This window comes from Grammomys surdaster, unplaced genomic scaffold (assembly GCF_004785775.1).
Source record: "Grammomys surdaster isolate TR1022 unplaced genomic scaffold, NIH_TR_1.0 126298, whole genome shotgun sequence".
In the NCBI taxonomy this organism is placed as follows: domain Eukaryota; kingdom Metazoa; phylum Chordata; class Mammalia; order Rodentia; family Muridae; genus Grammomys; species Grammomys surdaster.
This window is the reverse complement of record NW_021621098.1, coordinates 1,859,171-1,877,320: the sequence shown is the minus strand read 5'-3', so window position 1 is coordinate 1,877,320 and position 18,150 is coordinate 1,859,171. Positions and strand designations below refer to the sequence as shown.

General features: G+C 39.9%; 1 protein-coding gene across 1 annotated transcript in view; it reads right to left on the bottom strand.

The window, feature by feature from the left end:
* Cdh2 (cadherin 2) overlaps nt 1-18,150 on the bottom strand; it is a 209,848-nt gene that overhangs the window by 31,554 nt on the left and 160,144 nt on the right. The window contains exons 7-13 of the mRNA XM_028759514.1: nt 17,701-17,873; nt 10,610-10,747; nt 9,767-9,952; nt 7,027-7,280; nt 5,150-5,292; nt 1,985-2,218; nt 1,448-1,681 (exon numbers count right to left, since the gene is read on the bottom strand). Coding sequence (XP_028615347.1) covers nt 1,448-1,681; nt 1,985-2,218; nt 5,150-5,292; nt 7,027-7,280; nt 9,767-9,952; nt 10,610-10,747; nt 17,701-17,873 — 1,362 coding nt within the window. The remainder of the gene's footprint in view (nt 1-1,447; nt 1,682-1,984; nt 2,219-5,149; nt 5,293-7,026; nt 7,281-9,766; nt 9,953-10,609; nt 10,748-17,700; nt 17,874-18,150) is intronic.

Here is an 18,150-nt window from a genome sequence, read left to right as displayed (position 1 = left end):
GGGCAGGAAATAAGAGCTGGGTGTGTAATCGGATTCCTGGTTGCTTTTTGACTCCCAGAGGCTGGTGTTTCTGTCATGCTATTCTGCATTTTCTTCCCTACCTTGCTGCAGCTCTGAAGGCATGGGGATTAGTTTGTGCACTGAAATAATATTAGGCTTTCATCCTTCACACTCAGTGCCAGGTCTGCAACCATAAATTCTCCCAAGTTGATGCTAAAATCAGTGCCAATTCATTTTCCTTCACAATGCCCGTGTCACTTTGTCATGGCTGAATCTATCATCCCTAAGTCTATCTTGATAAGGCTGGAGTATATGGTACATTCTGGTTGAAAGTGAACTGCATGCCTGAGCACACATCTAGGAATAAATTCTGTCTAAAATCTGAGGGTATCAGTTTACATCCTGAAACAAAAAGATTTAATGACTCCTATTTGAGCACATTTTTATTATTGGCCATAAAATAAATATCTCCCTTTAAAAGCCAGATACATGATCTCATTTGCCATTGTTCAGTGCTAAATCCAGCAAGTGGATTATTAGTATAGCATGCAGGTTTCAAATTATAGTCAGAGCAGTCTCCACACAGGAAGTAAAAAATGCTCAGGCTTCTATAGTAATTGCTTGGAATAAAGGGACAGAATTCTAAATTACCAGAACACTTGTAAATGGAGAAAACATAAAAGAAATGGCCAACATTTTCAAAAAAGTGATTGGTGCATAGTGTGATCACACAATAAACTGGTCCTGCTGCTATTCCACAATAAAACACTCGGCCCGGGCAATTCATTCTTTTAACCTGCATGCTTAGAAGTGGTTCCTAAAGTACTTTCTGGTGGGTAATTCTTTGCATTCCACTGAACCAAAGATCGAAAAGTATCTTAAAAAGAAGAAATTCCTTAATCTGCACTTCTGCTAAAGACAGACAATTTATTGAGCTCTATAATCATTTCCATTATCAAATGTGTTCTGTGTGGAGCAAAATCTCTCGCTACTCTGTGCAGTCTCTCAGAAACAAATATCTTGATCCTTGCACGACTGGAGCAGGTTGCTAACTGCACTTTATATGCAGGGAAGCGAAGGAAAGCAATACACTTATTTTCCTAAATCATCAGCTGTGTGCCATAAGTTCATACTCAAGTCATAAGGTGAGTGCTCAGACTTAGGACTGCTTAACACTTTTCTGTGAAATGGGCTTTGTGTGACCCCCAGCAATCAGCACAGAAAATGGTTGAGAAGACATGAGAATACATGAGGGCTTGCTGCAAATGTGTCAGTGCACTCGCTGAGGATTACTGCTGTTCTTATCCTAAAGGGACCCTGGTTGTCCCCATATCATTGACAGGATGATGCTCAGCCATCCAAAGGACTTGCTCAGTTATTTTGTGATGGTTCTTTGCTGGGCATCCTAGAAGTAGAAGGAACCACACTCTCTGAGACAAATACTCACTCAGCAGGATGATGATACAAAGAAGGATAGCGATGATGGCACCCGTGCCAAGCCCTGCACCCACGATCCTGTCTACGTCGGTGCAGTCTCCATTGGAGTCACACTGGCAAACTTTCACACGCAGAATGGAAATGTTGGACTTGGGAGGATTCCCTGAATCTGTGATAATGATGGGAACTTCATAGATACCAGCTTCCAAAAATTTTATCTTTAAATTGAGCTGAGCAAAATCTCCTACACAGAAAAGGGAGAAAAGAGAAAAAGTCTGACATTCAACACCTAATAAGATTTAAGAAAAATAATACTATACTATGTTCTAGAATGTATTTCCTAACTATAACCCATTAAACAAATCACAATTATGCTGTATTATGAAAAGCTGTTTTAGGTTTCAAGTGTTTTTAATATCTCACTTAAACCTTATATAACATTTAATTTATGTTTTATGAGATTATTCAGTATGTAAAATTAATTTCCCATACCAGGGTTCAAAACTACTGCCCTACACATGCATTCAAATAATTAACCTGCTCTTACCATTAAGCCGGGTGATGGTCCAGTTTCTTTTAATAGTCACTGGAGACAAGGGAAGATCAAACGCGAATGGCCCGGCATTTGGGTCTATGTCATAATCAAGTGCTGTGATGTTAATTGAATTGGGTTCTGGAGTTTCACAAGTCTCGGCCTCTTGAGGTAACACCTGAGGGGCGTTGTCATTGATATCAAGTAAATAGATTTGCAGTGTTCCTGTTCCACTCATAGGAGGTATTCCTAAAAGGAGAGAGAAGTCAGAGTTGAGGGCAATAGCTTCTTGGCTGAACCTCAAATGCGGAGATACATTTTTGAAGCCTCTTGATCCTATCAGTGTATCTCTTGGGAAAGTGCTCACAGTCACAGTAGCGGAGTGGATAGTTTTCAGAGCAAGCTCCTGTCTTCCTTCCCTCCTGGGATTGATGGCTCTGAGCTGCTGGTGCCATCCTGTGGGAGCTGAGCATGGATCTCATGCTTCCTCTGCTCTAGCTCCCCATCACTCTGTGCTCACGAATAGCCTATTCCTCTAGCAACTGTGGAGAATATCAAAGAAGCCCAGGGACTTGTGAGGTTATGAACCCTAGCCTCTGGATGGAGAAACAGGACATGTGAATGTATGGAGGAGAGCTCTGAAAGTTCAAATCCACCTGTAACCATTGCAACTATTTACAGGCAAGAAATAGAAGACCATAGGAAACACATACCCTGGAGGGGAAAAACCTATTTCCTTGATTAGCCAACTACACATATAAGGAAGAATGGGAAGGCTCTTTGTATACTAATTCATACTTTTTCTACAAAGAAGGTTTAAATAGGTGAGAAGCCCTTGTCTCTGCAAACTGCTCATGGCTCTGGCTTCTTTTGCATACTGTACAGTATACAAAACTGTACATAAGTGTTCTTCCTGACCTTAAAGCTGCTCTCATCAGCCATGAAAATGTTCTCTCTCCCAGCTCATGTGACCCTTGAGTCTGGTTGTATTATAATATCCATTCATAAACCTAAGAAGCTTTATGTATGTGTACTTATATTCATATCATTTGTATTTATATGCATTTTCTAAACAGTTCCATATACCGAATCCCAGATGTGACATAGCTGGAGGTCATGAAACTAGGCAGGTGTACATGTCCACAGTCCTGAGAAGGCAGTGGGAAAAGAATATGAGGAAGGCAGTGGACCAGAGGGCAGGAGCATTGGCGGGAAGAATGTTTGACTCTTCTTGTTCTTTAAAAAATTTATTTATTTATTTATTTATTTTTTATTTATTTACTTACTTATTTTAGTCTCCTCACAATCATTACATCTCGACAGCAGTTTCCCTCCCCCTGCTCTCTCTTTACGCTCCCAGAGATCTACACTTCCTCTGTTTCTCTCCAAACAGACACTATGCTGCTTGGTACCTTGAGGAATCTGTACATCTACTACCACTTTAGGATTATTTGACTAACTCAGAATAATTTTACAAAGCAGGCAACAGTGAAGCCATTTATCAACAAGAAAACTAGGGCACAGAGACTCAGAGCTTGCCCATCCTAAGAAGTTTCCTCTTCAGCATCGGAATTAGTCAAGTCCATCCTTGGAACTTCGGGGCTCCAAAGGGCTCACTTCTCGCATCTCAAATAATCCTTCAGTTAGAAGCAATCCATCTTGGTAAGTGAAAAGCCCAGTTATACCTCAAAGCCAATACGCAGCCATGTCACTTCATGAGTCTTTGAATCTCTACACAATGGATCTTTAAGTTCCAGCAGAGGGAGGAAAGGGGACTTCGCATAAAACCAAGAACTCGCTGGGCGGTGGTGGTGCACACCTTTAATCCCAGTACTTGGGAGGCAGAGGCTGGCGGATGTCTGAGTTCGAGGCCAGCCTGGTCTACAGAGTGAGTTCCAGGACAGCCAGGGCTACACAGAGAAACCCTGTCTCAACACCCCCCCCCAAACAAAACAAAACAAAACAAAACAAACAAAAAAACCCAGGAACTCTCCAGAAGGCATGGCCAGATAGATGTTTTACTACCCCTGTGGCAGAGGCTCCTGCAGATGTCTAACACTAAGAGGCTGAACACAGGTCTTATATTCGAAAGGACACAAAATACTGCACTCATCTGGGGAAAAACACATTTTTTTCATAGTTCTTCATGCAAGTGGGTCTCATCACCACAGTGTTTTAAAACTGCATATCTTGACCACCAATTTGAAGCTTATATTTTTTTCAACAAGCAAATACATTCATAGTCTAACACTAAAGATATTTAAAAATATGGTTGTGGTTTCATTTAAAAGCTATTCACAATGACAGAAATATTTCTGTGAATATTAGCTTGTGCCAAGTACTGCTTTAAAAGCTTAATTTGGACAATTCTATCTAACTTAAGGCAGTGCAGATTAGCTTCTAATACCATTATATGTTTATTTCACAAAAATAACACAAAGGAAGTAGAGTGGAACTGTATGACAAACCCCTCAGAAACGGGGCATGCCTTCTAACTTCGCACTTGGGAGGCAAAGGCAAGTGGCTGGGTCTCTTGAGTCAGTGGCCAGCCTGGTCTGTAGAAGAGGCCGAGGCTGGACATATGTAGGAGGCAGCAAAGCTCTCATTTTGCATTTATGTATGTTTTCCTTATTTTCAAAATCTAAGAGAACATACTTACGTATTTCAACCAACTCTGACCCAGCAGAGATTCACATTGGAAAAGAAAAAGTGTCAAAATATATGTTTCAAAACCAACGCTTTCACAAAGCTCTTACACTTACTTTCTGTATGTGGACAAAAATATGTTTTCTAGCACATTACAGGAATCTGTCAGAGAAAAAGTTCAGAGAAACACATGAAGAGTATATAAAAAACCACATTCTGGGCACATTGAAGATAGACTTCATGTGCAGCTCACAGGGCATCAGTGTCTGTCAGTCAGGGCAGGAGAGCAAGGAAACCCATGATCTCAATGCCAGCCCACTATAGAAGCCATATGTACACACAGAGTATTTCTTGGAGATGGCAGACAAGGACTTTATAGAAACCCAGTGGGAAACGGGAAGAAAAATTTGGGACTTCAAGACAAAACAAAACTTTAGAGCCTTAAAAGAGAAAGTCTTACTTCCTACATCAGTACAAAAGGCATGGCTCTCTTTAACACAGAGGACAACCCAGCAGATCTATTTAATTACATACCATTGTCAGAAGCAAGGAAGGTAGCATTATAAATGTTGTTTTTTACATTTGGCGATTCTCTATCCAAAACAGCAATAGTAGTGATCTGCCCATTCACAGGATCTATCTTCAGCCAATTGGCAGGATCAGATAATTTTGTGTATCTGCAAAATGAAAGTGCAGTGACTCAAATATTTTTTGATAAGAAACTTAACAAATAAAGCCTATGTAAATTTTACAGGTTTAATTACAAAGAGGTAAAGCCCTCATTAACTTGCATGCCTGTAGGTGATAGCCAGACATAGAATTTTAAGGTAGGAATGTATGTCTGTGGCAGTGATTTCGGGAGGTATGCAAAGGCCATGATGCATCAAAAGCACAGGAAAGTCTGCAGAGCTTTCGGGGTAAGACATGGTATACAGTCTCACTGTGGGGAGCCGAGTAGATTTAGCTGATCTCAGTTCAGGCTCTTGCCTACTTCAATTCATAACATAGGTACTGACAATATGGCTCAGATATAGTCTCTAAATCGGAGCCCAGCCATACAGAACCTGGGGAATCAGAAGCTAAAGTATGCAGCACAAACCACGCCTAGTGCTTCACCACCTTATGGCAGAGACAAGCCTCACCAGAGAGACCCCATAAAATCCCATTCCTACCAGGATCCCCCAAACAAGGCCACGCCTCAGTCTTGTGTCCTTCAAAGTGTCCCCCAGGCTTTCATCGCAAGAGCAGACTCTCTTCTTAGAACTCCTTTTTAAAATGTGAGTTGACGTTTAAAGCTCAGATAGCTAACACATAGATTGGGCATGCTATGGTCTATTTTGAGAGGTGAAGTCTACAGGATTTTAACGCGCCTATTAATTAGCCATTTAATTATCCTGATTCCCACGTATGGAGAACTGGTGACTCAGAGTGGTCATCTGTTAGCAGCCATTCTGAAAGCACTTAAACCGAATTATGAATTAATTTTTAAAATTATCTTTATCTACTACAGAGAACAGCCGAATGGAATAGACCCTGCCAGTCACCCAGTCCCATCTCAGGCTACATTAGGTTTTGCTGAGGCTGGAAGTCCATATATACACATCTTACAGGTTTGCAGCACAGGTTTGGAGAGAACATCATTTGTCGTTTTTGCTATGCATATGTTCTCATTTTGAGAGAGCTTGCAATTTCCTCAAGCTTCCTTGTTAATTCACTGTGTTACTTTTTTATGTATTTGATACAAAAGTAGAGGTTAAATAATTGAAATTTTTAATGAAAAAGCCTGAGAGGTAGGAAGTTTTTCCTTCTACTAACATGAATAGATGCCGTCTTAGTATTTTTAAGCTAATAAAGTCATGGATATCCTATGAAGGAAATACACCAGAGAATTTTAAATTACTTCAGAAAACATATATGTCTCCATTTGATCTTTCTATGGGTGCAGAGGACTGAAGAAGCCTATTTTTGTAAAGCAATACTTTTTTAATCTCTAAAAATATGAAATATTTTCTGTAAGACATGGGTATGTTAGAGTTCAATCATGAGTTTTCTTTAAGAATGCAGCTCCAGGTAGGTTACTCCTGCTGCAGTGAATAACCGTACACCCATGCAAATACAGACAGAGCAAATTGGTCCCAGTGATTATACAACAGAGTACATGAAGGAGAGAAGGACACGCAGTAGGAAACTGGGGAGGGGGTAGAAGGGAGGGACTAGGGGTGCATCTGAATCTAGCATGAAACTCCTAGAGTAAATAAACATTATATTCAAAATTAAGAAGAAATAAAATCATTTTAACTTCTAATAATTACTTTTATTTGCAATGGACGTTTCTTACAGGGTCCATTTAATCATTTCCACACAGAGCACAGAACAGGATCTAATCATGACACTACAGTAGTGTTTCATACCTGATATTCTGTTGCATATATCTATCAGGGTCCTGAGCAGTGAGAGTGGTCAGCATGGTACCTGCGTGGAGGCCTTCCTCTTGGCGAATGACTTTAGGATTTGGGGCAAAATAAGGATTTTCATTGACATCAATAACTGTCACAGACACAGTTGCTGTCGACTGAGGTGGATGCTGAATCCCCTTAGCTAACGGCACTTGGTTTTCTGCGGCAACAGTAAGGACAAACATCCTATTCGTTTCAAAGTCAATTGGCTGAAAAAGAAAAATGGAAGCCATATTTTTGTAGAGTAAGAATATTTCATTCTCCTGTTCATCTGTCTCTGAGTCTTGTTTCCAAAACATTAACTTTTACCCTTCAGTTAGCAAAAAGTTCTTCCGTAATTTCTGGAAAGCATGCAGGACTGTCTCATTAAAACACACCCTGACAGAGAGATTTATGTTCCTCCAAATTTGCATGATTGTTCCATGGAGTCATTTATTTAGATGTCTGCAGAAACTTGATTTTTTTAAAATCAGCACTGAAAATCAAAACTAGTAAATAATCTGAGGTCAGGTGAGAACACAAGGATTTATAATCTCAAACATCGGGGGGGGGGAAAGGCTACCTTTTATGTAAGAAAACTTTCATTAGTCAGCAATGAATTGAAAACAAAGATACCATATAGTTAAAAATACTATATAAGTGAAAAATGCTATACAATTTTTAAAAATGAGGCTAAATCTAATCCAGTTTCAGTGTCTTTCTGCGCTGGCGAGTTGGCTCAGCAGGCAGGCATACTTGCCACCAAGCCTGACTGGCCTGAATTCCATACCAGGGAACCGTGATAGAAACAGCTGATTCTCACAAGTCGTCCTCCCCACACAAGTGTCTTGGCACTCACACCCCTCCACCTCCAAAGCAACCAGCCAATATTCAATGTAAATGCAAAGTATCTTTCATAAATTAAAATATACACTGTGGAGTGAAGTGTGTTTACACTCGGTCCTCTTAAATCAAGTGTTTTATAGGTAGCTTTTTTTTCTCCTTACTTAGCAAACTAAAAATCTGGCTATCTTCCATGATAATTCTGAATACTTTGCAGGTTTTAAAAATTCTCTCACGAGAACACTCTACATGATTAATGCAATGCACAAATAACTCTTTATGTGCATATTAACGGCCCGAGTCCCACTGAAACCTGCTGTCATTTCATTCTGAATTTCCCTTGGTCACTTAGTAATGGAAAACCATTGTGTTTGGTAGGAACAGGGAAGGTCAGAGGTGTACCGTTGTTGCTCTTGGTAGACTAAGAGTGACCAAGAGCTGAAGCTCACGAGAAAGCTATGTAATTAGCACAAAATACAGCAGCATCCTACCCGAGAGATCTCCAAGTCATCAAATCTACGGCAGTTTTCTCTTATTCTAGGACTTTGAATTCTGTATGCCCAGCTTAAACACAGGAAAGAAGCTGGTAAGGCTGAAACATGTTGGACTGAAATGCACCTTACGCATTTACTTATGTTAGTGATGTCTGTGCATTTGAGATCTACATCCTGTGTATCAACCTCATTAGTCCCTCACAAATACACAAACACTTGGAGGCCGTCCTCAAGCCCTCTTTCCACCGAGGCTGAAGGGGGGACGGCCACACAGCTTTGAGGGGCAGAGAAGCAAACACAGAAAACTTAGTTCTGGGCTGGCACCACGCTTTTGTATTTGTCCTGTGTCCAGGAGATTTCCAGCCTCCATCTCTTTCCCCTCATGTGGACACAGAGCATAATTCCTGGAAAAGAGAACTTTCTGTGATACTTTCTCTCTAAGGCAGACAGGTGGGTTCACATGGTCAAGTGGTTTTAGGTGGAAGGGATGTTCACCCGAAAGGCTTTTACAATTATGTGTTTGTTACTATTGAAGACCCTTCTCTTTGGGCCTGCTACCATATTGTTCTGTTTCTTTCTTTTTACAATTAAATATCAGAAAGCTAGTCTTGTTTTTTGTTTGTTTCTGTTTTTTTTTTTTTTTTTTTTTGAGTTGAGGCTTCTCTGTGTAGCCCTGGCTGTCCTACAGCTCATTCTGTAGACCAGGCTGGCCTAGAACTTCCAGAGATTCACCTGCTTCTGCCACCTGAGTGCTGGGACTAAAAGTATAATCCACCCTGCCTGGCTAGACCAGGAAACTTGTTTCTTAAAGTCACAAAAATAGCATTTAAAAATAGCCATGTATATACAAAATATTTATAAAATATAGGCTCCCCCACCTACTTGTTTCATTTTACTTTTGTGATTTTTCCTTGTCTTTTCATTAGTTTACTCTCTGACCAAACTCCATGAGAATAAACATTGCATCTCTCCTCTCCCCTCTTACTCCTCCCACTGTCCTAATGGGGATTGAACTGAGAACCTGGTGTACACTAGGCAAGCACTCCAACTATCAACTGATGGCCAACCCCTCAGGATGTGAGAGGCCACTAATGTATCAGCTATATTCACTTAACTTTGCTGAGTACACCATGTCCTCAGAATGGTAAATCTGTCCAAATTGATTTTAATTGTGGTAATAATGGGAGAGAATTTATGTTGTCTTCAGTCTCAACATAAATTAAACATTAACACATAATGCACTAAGTAGTCAGGAATTCCAGACTTGTTGGTATTTAAAAGAAAAAGAGGTCTCAAGATTCTACAGCAAAGTAATGAGAGGGCACAGGCTGGTGCCTACTAGGTAGCTGTCTGAGGTCTACGATCCAAAGGACACTTACTTTTATCACTGTGACTAGCCCATCATTGCTGTTGGGGTCTGTCATGATGGCAAACCTTCCCGTAGGGTCTCCACCACTGATTCTGTAGGCCGCATTCCAGGCCGGCGTATGGGGCTGATCTTTGTCAGTGACAGTTAGGTTGGCTACAGTGACATCCACCCTGTTCTCAGGAACTTCTCCATAGAACTGCAAGAAAGACAAACCTCAGTCTGAGATGTGGCCCACTGAAGGACAAGCTGCCCGATGACCACACTGGCCTGATTTTACTGCCCCATTAAGGTTTTATGATCTACACTAAACAAGGAGATAGGTGATGCTGGTAATCACCCAGTTTATGTCTGACTAACAAGAAAAGATGCTGAAACATTTTTTTTTTTTTAGCCACCCAGTATTTTTTTTTTACATTTATGCTTCAGTTTTATTAGTATTAAAATTAGCATTCATTTGTGAATATCAGTGTGATTAATGTGAGGTCCAGAGAAAAGACTTATAGATATGAAATAACTTGACTAGAGATCTAGGTAATTACTTGCTGGAAAAGCAGCACAAATCAGGCATGGATTTCAGGCATCTAAAACACTGGAAGAATTGGGTTACCACTGCATCAAGGTAGTTCCAGGCAGAGTAGTTTAACTTCTGTAACAATAACTGGGGGGTGATCAGGATCTACAGTATTCAAATGCCAGTTTTAAAGCCCATGCTATAGAAACATCTGAGTCAATGGCCACTCAGCTATCAGGACAAGCAAGTTTCAGTTTTATTTAATGCATTTATTATTCATCACAAAACTTCTTCCAAATAGACCACAATGCTGGAGCTCTTTGAGTGACAGGTTGTACTCACGGTCATGGCAGTAAACTCTGGAGGATTGTCATTGACATCTGTCACTGTGATGACGGCTGTGGCTGTGTTTGAAAGGCCATAAGTGGGATTGCCTTCCATGTCTGTGGCTTGAATTATTAACGTATACTGTTGCACTTTCTAAAAAGACATAAAGATAACAAGTTAAATGATGCTAATTCCTCAAGAAGACATAACAGTTGTTCTGCAAAGGGCTCTTTATTACCCACAGAGAGCACAGCATCCTTCATTCTGATTAACATGACTTGCAATTTCCCACATGGAGTTTACTTTAACTCAGGAAGCACAGGTCTGGTCCTTGTCTGGGGAGATTTAGCTGTGTATATTCACTTTGACTCTTGAGAAGCAATGCAGTGAACACTTTGCAGATGTGTGAAATTCATGGCTGAGTTGAAGCCTCCATCTGGTTTCAAACTTTCTCTTTTGCTACAAGATTGGCAATAAGTGTTCAAGTCTTTCGGCATCTCATATATTACTTTCCAGGCAGGTTAGGACAGTAAAGTTAATGGGGAATCCCAGAAAAGGGGAAGTATATGCAATTTACAAATTGACAAAGTATGTATATCTTTCCTTAATATTATATATATATACTATATTATTACATGTTCTTTTATAATTAACTAATAATCATAGTTCCCCCATTCTTCATTAGTACCAACTGTTCAAAAATTACATAAGAGCTATACATAGTTTTTTAAAATATCAATATTTCAGACTAGAGAAGATGGCTTAGTGGTTAAGAATACTTGTTGCCCTTGCAGAGAACTGGGGTTTGGAGACCACAGGTTGGTCCACAAACATCTCTAACTTCAGGTCAAGGCATTTGACTTTTGTGGGTCTCAGGCATGTATGCAGTGCACATAATATCATATACACAAAACATTCATACACACAAAATAAATAAATAAAACATTTTGAATACAAGTTTAATTAAAAGGTATACACTTAAATCATTAGTCCTAGAACACAACAGGTGTTTAATTGAATAGGTACATAACGAATGGATCAGCATTGAAATATAATGCACAGTCTCTGATGGTTTGAGCACCACCCTATCACAGATATAGACAGGAAATATTTACATGAAGGTGATTTTTATCAGGCAAGCACACATTACTTGAAAAGATACATGTTGGCAATTTTAACAAGGAGCCAAATGAAGCTATAATGAATGTTTAATGAAAGTTGAGATTATCTTAAAAATCTATACTACCAACCAACAGCATTTTATTTGCTGAAAACCTAACCAAAAGCATTACCTAAAGTCCTTTGGAATCTCCATGAGAATCGGCACAGAATAAAAAGGATCATATTCTTAAATGCTAAACCATTCTGAACAACAAAGCTCTTTCTTCATACTAAACAAAACAAGTGTCACTGTAAAGTGCAGCTCCCCTGGTTCTAAATATAGCCGACATTATAAGCAGCATTCTTACAGGAGTCCTGCAGCTTGGAGGGAAGAAGCACAAATTGTGGCGTTTGATGTAGTCATTAGAGGGAAGGGCAAGGACCAGGAAGAATGGGATGAAAAGCCAACCTCACACACAGAGTTTAAACACTGCCGGCAGATTGAATGCCAATCTCTAGCAGATATTTACTTTAGTTCCCTTATTTCTTCCTAGAAGAAAATATGTCATAGTTTTTAGTTAGGAAAAAGAACTGCAAATATGTAGTGCAGAATGAACTAGCTTAAGATTTTTATAGCCCACAACATTTTACTACAATCCACAGTGGGCTGCATGTTTCCTCAATGCCTTTGCTTCTCAAGCCTATTGCTTTGGAGAAAATCTCTGGCTCTGACCCCTTTAACTACAGGCACCAGATGGCTGCTAGAGAGAGAGAATTAGTCACTCCCAGGGATGAGTCCTTTAATTAGTTATTCAATTCAAAGTGGTCAACCCTGAAATCATATACACACAAGTAACAGTAATGGACTTAGTTATGGGGTGTGTGTGTGTATGTGTGTGTGTGTGTGTATACAATAACAATCAAAAAATAGACCATCAATTTGAGTAGTGAGGTGGGAAAAAGTGAGAGCTTAGAGGGAGAAAAGGGAAGGGGGAGATGATATATATTTTAATTAAAAGATAAATCTTATAGTTGCTCATTTACTTTCATCCTTTCATGGTTACTAAGAAACCTCAGGGGGACATTTGATCAGCTTCCCAACTGAAAACTACAGAAATTAAAATGTACTATGATGTGGGCTGACAAACAGTTCAGCAGGCAAGCAGCACTGGCTGCCCTTCCAGTTGACCTGGGTTCAAATCCCCATACCCACATGGTGGCTCACAACTGTCTGTAACTCTAGTTACCACATATCGGACTCTCTCTTCTGGTCTCTGAAGGTACCAGGCGTGTGTGTGGTATATAGACATGCATGCAGGCAAAACACTTATACATAGGAAATTAAAGGACATTTTTAAAAATGTACAATGACTTATAAAATGCCATTTGTGTAGTTATTAATATTCTATTAATAATGAAAATCCAAATTTTATTTTCAATAATGTTATAAAATATATGGACATGCAGTGTTTTCTAATGTTTATTCTATAAAAATACTTAAAATTATACAAGCACAGTAGATACAGTTTTGGATTCAGCTGAGATGTTGAGATCCATTGATAATCTTTGAAATTTCCTATTGCTTCAAGCTAGTATTAAAAATCTTTAAGCTTCTCAAGAATATTTTGTTAGGTGTAGTAGTATATTCCTGCTATCCCTGGCCTTGGAAGTTTGAGACAGAATTGTCATTAGTTCCAGACCAATCTGGGCTATAAAATGAATTCAAGGCCAGTCTGGGCTGCAGAGTGAGACCTTGTCTCAACTTTAATTCTTAAATACAATGTTTGTAAAAATGAAAGTACCCACTTGGTAAGTAACATAGTCACTATGTCCAAATACCATGCTGAAAAATGCTCTTGCTTTTGGTAAGGCAGATGTGCTAGCTTATGATTTCAGCAACTGAACCGTCCAAAGGGCCTTGCTTATTTACTCATTCTTGCCTGGCGTTGATGTGTGACAGTTCTAATCTCTGGGAGTACTTTCAGTGCTACACAGAATGCAGGACCATGTGTAGCTCCAAGCTCTTGCCTCACTTCCTGCTCCAGGTGATATAAGTTATTTTAAATTTTGCTTATTTCCAATGTCACCTTTCACTGACTTGTGCATTTTAGCAGATACCTGTGATCATTTTTCTCCACACTTTCTGTATTTATATTCAGTGTCATCATGGCCTGTTAAACCTCCATTTTAATTTCTCTGTCTACACCAGAAATTCTCCACCAGGGCAACTGTGCCCAATGAGACTATCTTTTTCAATGTAACGACTTGGGAAGTGTCACTGGCATATAATGGACTCTGGGTGGGGATTCTGGGGAACATGCACAGGACAGACCCTGCATCAAGAACTAGTTAGAAGTGTCTATAATGTTGGGATGAGAAACCTTGGCCTTGAACAATAGTCTTTCTTTTGTTCTGGGCCAGACAGGTAAAAGTCAACAGTTCAAGGACTTCTGAAATTCCTTGAGGTAGAACTGTTTTGGGTCTTTGGGAATGTGCCCTAAAACACATTTCTATCACCATGTCTAACTTCTATGCCTATATGTACTTCAGTGTGTGTTTGTACCTACACACATGGGAAGAGCACATAAAACTGTTTTTACAAGGAATTGCAAGTGGTTGTACGAGTGATGGCATCATTATTCCAAATTGGGAAGCAAGGAATTCTGGAGGGTTTAAATGAAATGATGAAGGAGGTATTGAGGCCAATCCCTTCAAGGGTCCAAGATGTCAAAATAAAGACTTCTGCCTTCCTTCCAGGAGATATGATGAGCCATTTTACCATTGAGGAGACTTAGCACATTTGCAGAGTATGAAGGGGGCTACAGAGAAGTGAGAACTGAACTCCATAGCAAGTAGGACACCACATGTCAGAACCAACAAGGAGCCCAGGGCGCACGTATAAGAAGTATTTGGCCTAAGAAACAGCAAATACTGGTCTTTCCCTGCTAGATGTTTTCATCAATATAGAACAAAAATAATGGACAATGCTTGATCAGAAAAGGAGGCTGCCAATTATGCCAGTGTGGGGAAAATGGCTGCAAGGATTTATTGAGCAGCACATCCACGGAATGCTCCACGCACTGTGCTAACCCAAGGGTTATAGGTTAAAGAAGGTCCAACAGCTCACACCAAGCACAACCCCAGATTCAAAGCTGGCAGAGAAGCTGGGAAAGGAGGCATGGTTTTAATGTGAAGTGCTTCCTGTAGGCTCATGTGTTAGAGCAACTGGACCCCGCTGGTGGCACTATTTGGGAAGATTGTGTGACATTTGAGATGTAGAGGCAATAGGTCACTGGACTAAAGGCTTTCTAGCCTGGATCTACTTCCTATTTCCTCTCTGCTTCCTGGTTGTGGAAGGCCTCCAGCTCCAGCACCATGCATTCTTCACCACAATGAGCTGGAACATTCCTTTGAACTATGAGCCAAGATGAACCCTCTCTTAATTAAACTGCTTCTTTCAGGTAATTTGCCATAGAAATGAGAAAACTAACTACTACTGGTAATCCTAAGAAGTCAGAGATTAGACACGAAGAGAAAAAAACTGAGCAGGTTAAAGTCAGGAACAGCCACTAACAGGTAACGTAGCAAAGAGTCAGGAGTGCATTTTTAAAAACAGCCAAAACGATGATGGGGGTGGGGAGAAGTTGATGGGTTTAGATTTCAAAACCTTAAACTGTAGATTAAAGAAAAATTAAAAGGTGACTCTAGTAAGTGTTTCAATAGTTAGAGACTCCATCACTGAAAGGTGTTATATGTCCTGAGAGAATGATAGTGAAAATTACTTTCTCCGAAAAGGAAACTGTGAATTTTAATAGAAATAAAGAAATTCAAGCCTGCATAAAAAAAAAATCAAAGTAATTTAAGCCCGGCCTCAGGCAGAATTACCATAAACCATCCAAGATAGATGTATTTTTTTCTTGGTGAAAAGATTTTCAGAAAAATGGAAGGCTTTTCATAATTTCCTCTGGTAACTCATTGTTGATTTTTAATAATTCCACTGTCAAGAAGTGATTCCTCATATCGTATCTAACCCGTGCTCCCATAGCTTCCCATCTATTTCTGCATTAGTGTTATCAAGGGTGGCGGATGGTTTCCCCGTGAACTGCAAGATATACTTAACTACAATTATACCCCACTTCAAGCTTTTATCGTGTAGGCTAAATATAGCCTCTCTGATTTTTAAACATGGTTGGTCTGCGTAAGGAAAACTGTCTTTAATTCTTTATGCCTCTTTCTTCCCATGAAACAGCCAGGCTACACACAAGAGGAATCTCAGGGAGAAACTTTGTGAAGCCCTGAATTCTGTATCTCACAGGAACTCTTGTGAGGAAGGATAAATATTACAGTTGCAACCTGCACTGAATACTCTTGGTATACTTAATCTTACCCTGGAGAGAGACTATTGAAAAATACTCCATAATCTCATCCAAAGTATGGTATTCATATTGAGTTTATGAGTATGTCAGGATAGTGTTTCACGTTATAGCAGAAGAGGTGGAAAGACTCAGACTATGCTGAACTGTCTTTTTCTATTTTTCTTTGTCAAGTATGTGTGGTGTATCAATGGATGACTGGGCAGATACACATCCCTGTGTAGATCAGAGGAGGACGATGCGTGTCCTGCTCTTTCTAACTCTATGTTAACCTACTGAAACAGTGTCTCTTTCACAGAACTTGGAGCTAGACTGGCCACCAGCCAGCCCCAGCGACTCTCCTGGTCTCTGCCTCCACTGACTGTTAAGTTTATAGACACCTTGAATTGACCTGCTTTTTATGTAGATTTAGGAATTCCAAATCAGGTCCTCATGCTAGCACAGTGAACACATTTATCCACTAGGCTGTTTCTCCATCCTCTTGAATTTCAGTAAAAACTAAATTCATCTTTGGATTTCTGAACAGTTTTCCTGACTGGTTCTTTACTTGGCCAACAATTTTGTGTATCTAACTAATTATGATAGCAGTGTAGTCTTTAATTCATATGCACATTACTGCAGTAAAGATAACATAAAAACCAGCTTCTCAATTCCCTGTCAATAATCTATATCATGGTGCATATAATGTTTCTACTTGACATAATCTGAGGTTCTGTTACAGCCGGAGCTGGCTCAGCCTATAAATTGCAAATTACAATCTCTAGGCGTTGACACTTTAAAAGAATTCATCCAAACAATGATTATCAGTGGTTAACGGCCTTGAGCAACTGAAAGACAACTGCCAAGACACAGAATAGAAAAAGAATGTCAAAGTGTCCTGACAGGTGCCGGGAGAAGCCACAGGGGGCTGCAGAACAGGAAGGTTCAATGACTAGAAAACAGGGTCAAAGGCCCTTTCAGATGGGACCTCATGAGCAAACAACAGTACTCAGCTCTCCACATCCACCTGGAGCGATACCAAACATGCACATCTCTTACGCTGTTAGACTATGTGGTGGTATTTAATGTTATTAATGTTGCAGTTTCAACAGAATAGTATTCCAGAAGTGTGATTCGCAATATCACCGGCTTTAAATGCTCAACAGTAGAATTAACACAGCACCAGCCTTCCAACTTGAAAAGTAACTTCTCTTAGAGTTCTAAATAAAGATGATAATTTCCTTGCCAATACCCATCATGCAATTCACAGAAGCCCCAAAGACTCAATCACATGTACATTATCTGTAGTCTCTTAAAAATGCATTTGGATACATATTACTTGTCTATGATGTCTAACTTAGTTCCCCATGAAAACTATTGACTATGAAAAATACAGGATTCTTAAAAATGTTAAAATCAGAAACAAGAGAATATTGGCTTAAGTTAGTCAAATATCACTGAGGCTAACATTAATTAATACCACACACACACACACACACACACACACACACACACACACACACTTACAATATTAAGTTCTATGAAAACTCCTACTGCTGACTAGAATGGAAATTAGCATGACTGAGAGTTTAACTGGTCACTGCTTGACTCTAAGACCACACGCTCCTTCGGTACAGTTTCAGGTCTGCTTACCTCTCGGTCCAGACCAGCTGCCACAGTGATGATGTCTCCAGTCTCATTGTTGATTGTAAACATGTTGGGTGAAGGGGTGCTGGGTGCCTGGGACAGGATCCTGTACCTCAGCATTCCATTCAGGGCATTTGGGTCATCCGCATCAATGGCAGTGACTGTCATCACATACGTCCCTAGAGAGTGAATAGAGAAGTCAGATGATCATCTGTCATTTCAGGGTCCCTAAAATTAGGCATCCTCAAGATGCTAGCATGTTGCATTTTCACTTTTTCATAACAAAACATTTTATGTCCTTCATATAAAAATATTTGTAAAATGCTCAACCATGGCAGTGTAGAGGTCAGTCAGTGAAATGTTTGCCATGAATCCCTAAGGGCCAGAGCCAACACCCAGAACCATATGAAAGAAAAAAAAGAGCTAGCTATAGAAGGTGCGTGCTTGTAATCCCAG